This window comes from Carex rostrata, chromosome 16 (assembly GCF_964058835.1).
Source record: "Carex rostrata chromosome 16, lpCarRost1.2, whole genome shotgun sequence".
NCBI classification, from domain to species: domain Eukaryota; kingdom Viridiplantae; phylum Streptophyta; class Magnoliopsida; order Poales; family Cyperaceae; genus Carex; species Carex rostrata.
The window spans coordinates 2,190,980-2,203,351 of NC_135933.1; the positions used below are offsets into that span (position 1 = coordinate 2,190,980).

At 34.0% G+C, this 12,372-nt stretch overlaps 2 protein-coding genes across 2 annotated transcripts; both read right to left on the reverse strand.

Moving 5' to 3' along the window:
• Nucleotides 1–409: 409 nt before the first annotated feature.
• Nucleotides 410–1,377, reverse strand: LOC144567801 (uncharacterized). The gene has a single exon (XM_078317983.1). It carries the CDS (start codon nt 1,271–1,273, stop codon nt 410–412), a length of 864 nt encoding a protein of 287 aa, XP_078174109.1. The 5' UTR covers nt 1,274–1,377.
• Nucleotides 1,378–5,735: 4,358 nt separating this feature from the next.
• LOC144567655 (uncharacterized) lies at nt 5,736–7,188 on the reverse strand. The gene is made up of 2 exons (XM_078317822.1): nt 6,373–7,188; nt 5,736–6,042 (listed from the first exon to the last, which is right to left on the reverse strand). The coding sequence occupies exons 1-2, from the start codon at nt 7,119–7,121 to the stop codon at nt 5,736–5,738; spliced, it is 1,056 nt and encodes a 351-aa protein (XP_078173948.1). The 5' UTR covers nt 7,122–7,188.
• Nucleotides 7,189–12,372: the final 5,184 nt, after the last annotated feature.

Consider the following 12,372-nt stretch of genomic DNA (forward strand, 5'->3'; position numbering starts at 1 on the left):
CGCTAAGCCAGCGGTTCCTACACTACATAAATATAATATATACAACATTGTGGCACAATCCATCAATTAGAAGTAATTACAATTTCTTTTTTGAACTGTAAATATAGAAGGATAAGTTGATCTTCATTTTTTTTTTAAATCTTGGTAAAAATTGATCTTCATTACGAGATCCATTGGAAATTCTTGGTCCATTATCCAAATTTTTTGTCAAGAGTTATTTTTTGCCTTGAAATAAGTTTCACAGGGTAAAAAAAAGAAAACTGTCTTCTCGGCGTGTTTGGTTAAGTATGTTTCAGCTAAGAAATGAAAACTCAATTAAGGATCCACAAAAATGGTATTGAAGCAGAAAATCATTTTATAATTCAACTCCAAATTTTTTTTTACTAAACACTTGTATCATGTACAAAATTTACAAGGTACATAAATTCAACAGAGAAACTCTAAATTGGATAAGATGCCGAAACAGGCATTCTAGTCCGCTATCCAAGCCTTCAACATTACATAACAAAGAAGCAATGTCAAAGATACCATCATTTTTTTCTAATTTGAATGCTGCACTTCGTTTGTGAAGCAATTTAGAGGCTAAGGACCACTTGCTACACTTTGCCTCAATAGTTTGTTCAACGAGAGAGGAAATAGCAGCTTGCAAAAGAGAAAAGGAAAGCTCTCTAGCCTCCATTATAAGGGAAGCACAAACCAACGATCCTCCATCCAAAGATTTACTCTTTCTGGAATTATGCCTCTTAACATCCTTGCATGCCTTCTTTACCAGGTTGGTCAAGTCTCTCACACTGCTTTTTGTACCCTTTGATTCACCCCTTCTGATTGCTGATTCTTGATTTTGGATGTAACATTTCATTGAACCCAAGTTCTCTCTTGATGTGCTGCAAATGTCCAGCAAATTGATAGACTCTTCGAGTTCTTGGTCGATCCATCTCCTCTGTTGCCATTGTGATAGGCAGTTTTGGTTGCTAGAGATGCATAGAACGTCATTGATGCACTCATAAACATGCCCGACTGCCTTGATTGCATCAAGCATTATTTCGTAAGTGAGGGAAGAAGATCCCACATAAGCCCTTACTTTGTTGAGCTCTTCTTCCGCCTTGAGCACAAATGAATGTGACCTTGAGGGCAAGCTGTTGGATCGGGAGTGACAAGCCATTTTTTTTGGAACTGTTTGTAAAACGAAAGAGGCTCTTTTGGTGATTGATATTGGAAAACTAAGTGAGAAGAGGAAGGTATGATGAGTTTGATGAGATCCCTTGGCTTGCATCTGCTTATATACCAAATTCACAAATTATGATGAGCAGACAACAAGAATCTCATGAAGTAATGTCAACACAATACACATGTGCCACCAACAGAGGCTCTCTCTTATCCAGGTCAGTATTGCAAGTTTGCAACAGATCTAACCAACAGTTTACTTATCAAAATCTATTGAATAATTAGAAAGATTCTATTTGTCTAGTTGCTGGGTTTAGTTATATGCTAACAGAGTATTTCTCTTAGGACACAAAACAAACAGGTTGCAGGCGTGCAAATTATTTGTTTACAGCTTTCAAGGGAAGTGGGTTGGTTCACCTGAGTTGTCATGTTTCGTCCATTGATAGCAGCATATGTCTAGCAACAACAAATCTGATTGTTTTTTTTTTTAATTTGATTTGAAATTTTTAAAGAGATGAGGGATCGATGCACCGTGCACAGAGGTAGCTAGAGAGGAGAAAGATAACTTGACGAAACAGGGATGAGAAGAACATGCTACGTTTTTGGCATAGTTGTTTTGACGCGTTGGATTGTATTTTTGCCGAAATTTTTATTTGTACCATAATAAAAAAAAAAAAACCAAATCACTCATATTATGAGAAATTAGAAAAAATACTTAGGCCACACAATACCACTGCAGCTTCAAAAACTGAAGACTGCCATATGCTCCTGCAGCCTCAGACTAGGGTCCTCCAAACCGTTCTGCGGCTCCATTTGTTTTTTTTTTCTAAATAACACACAACCATTCCGTGGCACATTATTCAAAATGATTTTAGTGGAGTCCATTTCTCTTATAATCAATATATTTTTTTAAATGACACACAAATATCAAGAATTTTTGGAGTATGTATCACAGAAGAATGAGAATTGAAATTTAAAAAAAAAAATGGGATCGCAGAACAATTTGGAGGCTCTTAGTCTGAGGCCGCAGGGGCATATGACGGCCCTTAGTTTTTGAGGCCGCAGGGGTATTGTGGGGCCTAGATAAATGTCGATTTTCCACAAAACTGAAGTGTTTTGGTTTATTTTTTTTATTTTTTTTGAATTAGAGTAGCAATACAAATTTCGATTTTTTTGGCTGAAGGTTGCTCGAGGGGATCCTGCTGTTATATTATTATGATTATGATTATGATTACGATTAAGAGTATGATTATTATTAAAATTATTATTATTTGTTTATTTATTAATTTTTTATTATGGGAGAATTTCATGTTACCCCTTAGAAACACTGAAATTAAGTATTTCTCCTTCTAAATTCATAATATCATATTTACCTAAATTTTAAAACCCACAAATTTACCCAAAATATTGAATTTTCTGTTAAAACTAATTTTAAATTTATAAAGTAATTATTTTTACCTTTTAAAAAAAATATGTATCATGTTTAAGAGAAATATTTAGCCTTTTAATTGGTCTGCTTTGACAACAAATGTTTTATTCTCTTATTTGTGATGCATACACAAGCATATGCTTAATGTCAATGAATATGCGTCACAAGTAAAGAAATGAATTATTTATCCTCTGATCAATTAGAAGACTGAATATTTTTCTTACCTAGATTACATTTTTTTTTAATAAAATGTAAAATGAGTACTTTGTAAATTTAAAATTAATTTTAATAGAAAATTCAATAAATTGAATACATTTGTCAGTTTTTGAAATTTAGAAGGGTAAATATGGTATTATGATTTTTGGAGGAAAAAAAAACATAATTAGGACGTTTTGAGGGGTATACATCAAATTTTGTTGTTACTACTACTTATTAGAATATGTTTGTTATTGTTATTATTCTACAAATATTATTACTAATTTTTTTTCTTTCATGCTCTTTCACTTTTTTTTTTCTTTAGAAAATTTCTTCAATTGTGCTTACACTAAGGATAAATACTGAAATACAGCCTACAGGCAGATGGTACATACACTTCTTGCTGCACTAGTAGGACAAAATAAATGCAAAATATCGGTTTTAAAAATTACAAAAGAAATGGAATATTGTACTGCCTTTATTTTATTTATTATTTTCTCAAGAGTAAACAATATAAATCTACCCTCTTTTAATTTAGTAAATTAAAATAAGAGCAAGCTGACCAATTATATTTAATCTATGGTCCTTACAACTATGAGTTATATATGCTTCTGTACAATTTTTATATAACGAATAATAAAGAAAAGGAAAATTACAAGCTTCACATGGTCAAAAGAGAAACTTTGTATTTGACGAGATGGCGGAACAAAGTTACATCTGTGTTGTTGTTTAATCTGTTTTTTGTTTCCTTTGTATTTGTGCTATATGATATTACAATACTGTAAAACGATGTTTGAATTGTTTAATTAATTACTTGATAGCCACTGTCAAGTTTTTCAAAAAAGAGAGATTTGGAAACAAGATAATCTTGGGAAAACTTTATCAAAGGATAAGCTCTATTTTTAGATGTGTGTTTGACAACATATTTGGAGATAGTTCTTCTAATAGTCTTGAATAAAATAGCGTTATAACTTAAAAATAATAAAATATAATTCTCTCTGATAAAAAATGTGTATTGGTTCTGCACTACATGAATATAATAATACATACAATAATTTAGGTTTTGTGACACAATCCATCAATTAAAAGCCGTTACGGACAAATCGAACTGTGAGTGAAAAATAGAACGAATTGATCTTTATTAGATGATCTATTGGATATTCTTGGTCCGTTATCCTAAATTTTTCATCAAGAGATATGAAAACTCAATCAAGCATTAAGAGATACAAAATTGTTTTCTCAACGTGTTTTTTCACATATGTTTCAGCTAAGAAATGAAAACTCAATCAAGAATCCACAAACATGGTATTGAAGCAGAAAATCATTTTATATTCAACTTTTTAAGTATTTTTTACTATATACTTGTATTATGTCCAAAATTTACAATGTACATAAATTCAACAGATAAACTCTACATTGGATAAGATGCCGAAACAGGCATTCTAGTTCGCTATCCAAGCCTTCAACATTAGTTCGCTATCCAGGCATTTGATCCCTTGCCTTGCATCTTCTTATATACCAAATGCACTAATTATGAAAAGCAGACAACAAGAATCTCATCAAGGAAGGTCAACACAATTCACATGTGCTGCCAATACTGAGGCTCTCTCTTATCCAGGTCTGTATGCAACAGATCTACCAACAGTTTACTTGTCAAAATATATTGAATAATTCGAAAGATTCTACTTGTCTACTTATTTACATATATGGTAACAGAGTAGTTTTTTAGGGCACAAAACAAACAGGTTGCAGGTGTGCAAATTCTTTGTTTACAGCTTTCAAGTGAAGTGAGTTGGTTCACGGGAGTTGTCATGTTTCGTCCATTGAATTAGGGCTAAAGAGACAGAGACAGAGAGAAAGAGACAGGTTTGGAAACGAGGTAAGGATGGTGATAACTTTTTTCAAAGGATGAGCTCTATTTCTCTTTATCCCTAAATTTTATATGTATGTTTGCAGCATATGTGAATATAGTTCTTTGGATAGTCTTGAATAAAACAGAGTTGTAACTTAAAAATGATGATAATTCTCCTTGATAACAAATATGTATTAGTGGTATATTACATTTTTTATTGATTAAAGGGTCTGGGTACACTCCCAACACTTTTTTTTTTTTTATCAGAAACCAATTTTCAAATAAAAGGAATAAATAATTAACGTTTTAGAGCTTGAGCTCTAGATCAATTTCATCAGACTCATTATTATCTTCTTGCACTTCTCTATTCATCATTTCCAATTGTGACACTACACCTAATTCTTGTCTCCGAGCGTTTCCAGCAAAATAATTTCTTTCCTCAATGACACTGACATATATGGCCTTCTTTCGACCTGGTAACCATGTTTGGTACAGAAATGCCAGAGGCATCACGTGCCGCCATCTCTTCACCATCACTTGAACTGACCATCGGCCAATCTCCCCTGGCTACCATGGCAGCCATAACTTTTAGTCTAGTCTTGATCACCTTTAGCTCCTCTAAAGAGAGATTTTCCACATCAGCCCCCATATGCTCTCTCTCAATCCGTCAATCTTCTTTTTGAGAGACTTCTCCTTTGCCTTCTCAGCAGCAAGCACTGAATTGAGTTCGGACAGTTGCATGGTGACATCTGGGAGCTAATCGGGTTGTGACACGTGACCCGATACCGGTGGTGAAGAGATGTATTGATAGAGGACGGAAGGAGTGTTGGAGGGGTGGTGTATAGAAGAATAGGGTCTCCCAGCCTCAGAGAAGACAATTACAATGGTCCGAGACCCACAGAGAATAGAGAGCTCAGTTGCCTTTTTGAACAAACCTTGGCGTCTTTTGCTGAAGCATACCAATTGGCGTAGCAAAAACATTGTGAATTCTAAAGTTGTGGAGCAAAGTCAACAAAAAATCATTGAAGAATTTTGCCCAATTTGCCAACAGTAACTTTAAATCTTAGCTGGCAAGCCTTATCATTCTCAATGCGCTCAATGGCCGGGGTTCTTGCGGCGAGTGTTCTGCTTCTTCTTGGATCCAATTAGCATAGCTCCGCTGCTGCTTGCACTCACGACCATGGCCTCGTTACTCGCCATTTCTGTGCGAATCAGTGTGCTGAACCGATCATCGCGTGATCTGTTTGTTTCTTTCATTAGGATCAGACGATGGAGAAAAGGAGAAAGAGGAAAAAATCTTTTATATGCTATTCTTGAGAGTTGAACTTGCGTCTCTCCGAATCGAGATGGGGGGAGACAGGGCTCGCACCCCTGCGCTAATCCCGTGGTTCTTAGTTCTGCACTACATAAATATAATAAATGGACAACAATTTAGATTTTATGGAGCAATCCATCAATTAGAAGTCTTTACAATTTCTCTTCCAACTCATAATAAAAATACAATGAAATTGGCCTTCATTAGGATATCTAATTCAAATTCTTTATCCGTTATCCTAAATTCATGGAGAATTCTATTTTGCCTTCACATTAGCTTCACTTGATCAAACAAAGAAAATTAACTTCTAGGCGTGTTTTTCAACATGTTTCATAGCAGACATGAAAATTCAAGCAAGGATCCACAAAAATGGTATTGAAGCAAAAAATCATTAATTTGATCATGTACAAAATTTACAAGGTACATAAATTCAAAAGAGAAACTCTACATTGGATAAGATGCCGAAACAGGCATTCTAGTTCGCTATCCAAGCTTTCAACATTAGATAACAAAGAAGCAATGTCAAGGACACCATCATTTTTTTGCCCTTTGTATGCTGCACTATGCTTGTGAAGCAATTTGGAGGCTAGGGACCACTTGCTACACTTTTGCGCGATAGTTTGTTCAGCGAAAGAGGAAAACATAGCTTGCAAAAGAGAAAAGGTAAGCTCTCTAGCCTCCATTATAAGGGAAGCACAAGCCAACGATCCTCCATCCAAAGATTCACTTTTTCTGGAATTATGCTTCTTAACATCCTTGCGTGCCTTTTTTACCAGGGTGCTCAAGTCTCTCACACTGCTTTTTGTACCCTTTGATTCACCCCTTCTAATCGCTGATTCTTGATTTTGGATGTAATATTTCATTGAACCTAAGTTCTCTCTTGATGTGCTGCAAATGTCCAGCAAATTGATAGACTCTTCAAGTTCTTGGTCAATCCATCTCCTCTGTTGGCATTGTGAGAGGCAGTTTTGGTTGCTAGACATACAGAGGACGTCATTGATGCGCTCATAAACATGCCCGACTGCCTTGATTGCATCGAGCATTATTTCGTACGTGAGGTAAGAAGACCCCACATAAGCCCTTACTTTGTTGAGCTCTTCTTCCGCCTTGAGCACAAATGAATGCGAGCTTGAGGGAAAGCTGTTGGATCGGGAGTGGCTAGCCATTTTTGGTACTGTTCCTTAATTGGAAGAGCTTCTTTCTGGTTATTGATATTGGAAAACTAAGAGAGAAGAGGAAGGTATGATGAGATTGATGAGATCCCTTGTTATGTATCTGCTTATATACCAAATTCTCAAATTATGACGAGCAGACAACAAGAATCTCATGATGTAAGGTCAACCCAATAGACGTGCTGCCAACAGAGGCCCGCTCATATCCAGGTCAGTATTGAAACAGATCTAACCAACAATTTACTTATCAAAATATATTGAATAATTAGAAAGATTCTACATGTCTCGCTGTTGGTTTTACTTATATGCTAAGAGTAGTTCTTTTAGGACCCAAAAACAAACAGGTACCGGGCGTGCAAATTCTCTGTCTACTACTTTCAAGTGAAGTGGGTTGGTTCACCTGAGTTGTCATGTTTCATTCATTGATAGCAGAATATGTCTTGCAAGAGTAAGCGTTAGTGGTTTATTTAATTTGATCTAACTTTTGAAAGAGACGAGGGATGCATGGACTTCAAGGTAGGGAGACCGGATTGAGAAATAAAGATGACATGGCGAAACAGGGATGAGAAGAACAATCTGCGTTTTCGGCCCAGTTTTTGACGCACTGGATTGCAAGGCCCAAAGCTTGCTTACGATAAAAGATCCTGTTCATATATTATTGTTATTATTATTGTTATTGTTATTGTTATTGTTATTGTTATTGTTATCACCCTCACCCTCGCCATCATCATCATCATCATCATTTTATTATTATTATTATTATTTTTTTATTTATAGAGTGAGGATTAAAATTCACCATTGATTTTGTCCTTCAATCAGACTCCACGTCTTTTTCTCTGATTTCAAAGTTCAAACAATCGTTCTGAATTGCTCAATATAATTTTCATATTTAAATGTTTTTGGAGACCAAATTTATATTTTGGATTTTTTATTATTTGTTTAAAATAGGTACAAAATCACGTTTTGAATGGTCCATAATCTTATAAAAATAGTGATTTTGTACCTATCTAAAAAATGATGTATTTTAACCCTACTATTTTTTATTGTTATGAGTATTAGTACTACTAATTATTAGATTATTGTTATCATTGATATTGTTCTATAAATTTTGTTACTCTTTAACTTCTTTCTTTCCTTCTCTTTCACTTGCTTAATTTTTTCTATAGAAATATTTCTTCAATTGTGTTTACACTAAGGGTAAGGGTAGATACACTTTTTCCTGCACTAGTAGGACAAAATAAATGCGAAATATCGGTTCTCAAAATAAAAAAGAAAGAAATGGAATATGTGGTCCTTTTATTTTATTTAATTATTTTTTCAAGAGTAAAGAATATTAATTAATCTGCCTTTCTTTTTCTATAGAAAGATTTCTTCAATTGTGTTTACACTAAGGGTAGATACACTTTTTCATGCACTAGTAGGACAAAATAAATGCGAAATATTGGTTCTAAACAAGAAATGGAATATGGTGGTCCTTTCTAGGGGTGTCAATGGTACCTTTTTAGCCGTTTACCCGACCCGTATCGTATTCGATAAGGCGGGTATGGGTAAGATTTTTTTTTCGTTAGCTTATTGGGTATGGGTATGGGTAAAAAAAAAATTTCGTTAAATAAATGGGTAAGGGTATGGGTAATGACTATTTCGTACTTGTTACCCTATAGGGTAATTATAAAATCCAAATATATATTCAATTCAATTTTCAACCCACTTAAATATATATTCAATTCAATTTACAACCCACTGAAATGTATATTCGTGTTTTTGAATTTTTATTCCTTATAAAAATTAATTTAGTTGGAATTGATTGCACATCTATTTTATTTTTTATTAAAAATGCACTTATATATGTGTTAAAATGAATGAGTTTTTGATGTTTAATTTGTAAAATATAATAAAACTAATTATTATACTAGTATTATCCGTTATTCACCCGCTACCGTTTCGTTACCCGATAATATTAACGGATAAGGGTAGGTTAGGGTAAGATCAATTTTTAATGGGTATGGGTAGGATATGAGTAAGGTCAATTTTAATGGGTATGGGTATGAAAATGTCTCCACCCGATCCGTACCGTACCCATTGACACCCCTAGTCCTTTCTTTTATTTAATCATTGTTGGACATGTTTCCGTTACAATTTGTTGGGTCTCACTACATCTTCAAAAACTCAGGGAAGGTCTTATTGGTACAAAAGTTTGTCGGTAATTTGTAAATTAGTTCTGCACAGTAGTCGATTGCTATAGGGTAAGATACAATTACAAAATATCTACACATGTAATAAGAAACTGTTCAAATATTTCGAGAGAGATTCTTGTGATCTCTCTGGAACCGTTTTGAGAACTAACTCCAGAATCTTTCAAAAATCAGCGTATATAAGAGAATCTTTCAAAAAGGTGGTTCATCTAGCATTGCAAGGCAATTTTCTTCGAAGTTCTTATGGCCTGATGCAATCTTAATTAGATTCCCTCTTGTTTTTCTTTAGAATTGAAACTGACTACATGCAATATTTTCGACTTCATTCTGGTCAGTACTGTTGGTAAGTGCTTACATTTCAAGAGGTGTTACTCATAATTAATCCATGATTGAAAATTATATATGTGATATCGTATCAATTATTATCTTACATTTATAAATCATGACAAGCATTTAATACTTTCATCATGATGTATTTCACCAACACAAATGACAATGAAAAACTCGATGTGAATTAACATTGTCAAATAAAAACATAGAATTATCCAAGTCGCCTGGATAAGGCATTATTCAAGTAACTACATCAAAAGGCTATCAGATAACAACACAAAGGTGGACAAACTGGAAAGGAAAGAAGCTCGCATTCTACCAGTACAGGTACATCACAAAATTCTGAAGGAAGATATATCAAATACATCGTCCACTAGCTCTTTGTATGCAACTAGGGTTTTTCTGAAGTAACCTCCTGACAGCAGGTCACTTACTGGTCTTTTGCCAAACTATTTGTTTTGGCAAGAATTAAAAATGTGATTGTGGCATAGAGATGGTAAACTCTCTGATCTCCAACAAGAGTGAGTCAACATCAGAAGAGTCTACAGCTTGTATATATATTCACTCTTTTTGACAGCCAGTAATTTCTTTACATCCTTTGTGGCTTTCTTCACCAAGAGATTGTATTATTTAACTTTTTTTTTTTCATTGTCACTTCAGATTCACTTCAGCTTGGAGCTAAGCTTTGATTGAATCCAAGATCTCTCTTGATACGCTGCAGATGTCAATCAACTTGATTGACACTTCAAGGTCTCATCAATGAATCTCCTTTGATTAGACTGAGAGAGGCCCTTTTTTATGCTTGAAATGCAGAGGAAATCATTGATACACTCATAAACTTGCCCCACTGCTTTAACTTCATCAAGCATTATTTCTCATGAGAGCGAAGGGGAGGCCACAAAAGCTTTTAATTTGTTCAGCTCTTATTCTGCCTTGAGAACAAAAGGATGGGATCCCGTGAGTAAGCTAATGGACCGGATATGGCATGCCATTTTTCTATTTGTTTTTTTCATTCTGACAGATAAAGGGAAAAAGGTAAGAGAGAATTGATGACTTCTATCCATTGCTTATCATGTGCTGCTTATATACCAAATATACTAATCATAACGTCCATACAAGAAAAATCTGATAAAAAGGTCAACAACATACTCATGTGGTGTCAACTGAGGCTTCCCCTTGCCAGGTAACTCTTACCAGATAGATTTGATTCTTCTTGTAGATCAAACTGCTTGTTTTGTTTAAGCATGCATGTATTTACAGAGTGGCTCTTTCTGGCCTTACAACAAACAGGTGGTGGGCGTGCAATTTTGTTTTTTCTTTTCCCATGAGTTAATGAACAATAATGTGATACCCATATTCTCCTTGCAACCAAATTTACAAACAAGTTGCATTATTAAATTCATTGAATATTGAATTATCACAGAGATTCTGTTTGTCTCTCATCATCTAAGTTATGAATGTGCAGACTGTGTGGCTATTCGAGATGTTACAACAAACAGTTGGTGGGCACTAAACTAATTAATTTTTTTTGCTAAGGCTACAAATCTGTCATCGTGCATGCACACTATTTGGAAACAAGATAAGCATGTGGATAACTTTATCAAAGGATATTCTCTATTTCTCTTTATCCCTAATTAAATTTTATATGCATATATGTTTGACAACATATTTGAAGGTAATTCTTCAGATGGTCTTGAATAAAATAGCATTAAAAAAATGCTTATTGGCTGAGCAATATGTACTCGTTCTACACGACAAAAATTATAATATGTAATAGTTCTACACGACAGTTTTTTTTTTACAAAAGTGAGGGTACACACCAATTTCCATTGAAATCAAATGTTCACACAGGATCAAGTACCAAACAATCCCCTTACATTTATTACAAAGCAAAAACCATTATAACTTGTTTCTAAAATCGTCCAACAGAACAGAAATAAACCCTACTACAATCACTGCTGAGAATATCCAAATCAGACATAACAAAAATACACAATTATCATAACAGAGTCTACTTCCTTCACAATACCAAAAGACACAATTTAAAAAAAAATAAAAAATTCAATAATACAACTTTGCAAGGCTACATGTCCAAGAAGGTCCTCATCCGAGTGACTATGCTTCGAGATCTATGCCCCCCTCTAATTCCACAGTACCTAGCACTTGAATTATATCCTTGGTATCACATGGAAGTTCTACACCACATAAGTATAATATATAAACAACAGTTTGTGGCACAATACCTCAATTAGAACAATTACAAAATAATCCAACTTTAAATAAAAATAGGATGAATTGACGACAGATGTAAGTTTTATTTCATATTTTTCTGCTCAATTAATACTCAGTAAGCAATTTCATACTTCTTGACTCTTTTGATAGTATCTTATTTTTATTTTATCAATAAAATATAACATTAGGGCTTGATCCCTATCTTATTAAAAAAAAAAAAGTAGAATGAATTCATCTTCATTAGGATATCCATGAATTGTAAATTCTTTGTCCATTAACCTAACATTTTTGTGAATTTTTGTTTGTTGACTTCCTATAAGCTTCACTGGACCGATAAAGAAAATTGTCTTCTCGGGCTGTTTGCTCAGAGGTTCAGATAAGACATGAAAATTCAATCAAGGATCCACAAAAATTATATTGAAGCAAAAAATCATTTTATAATTCTGATTCAAGTAATTTTTTTTACTATACACTTGTATCATGTACAAAAT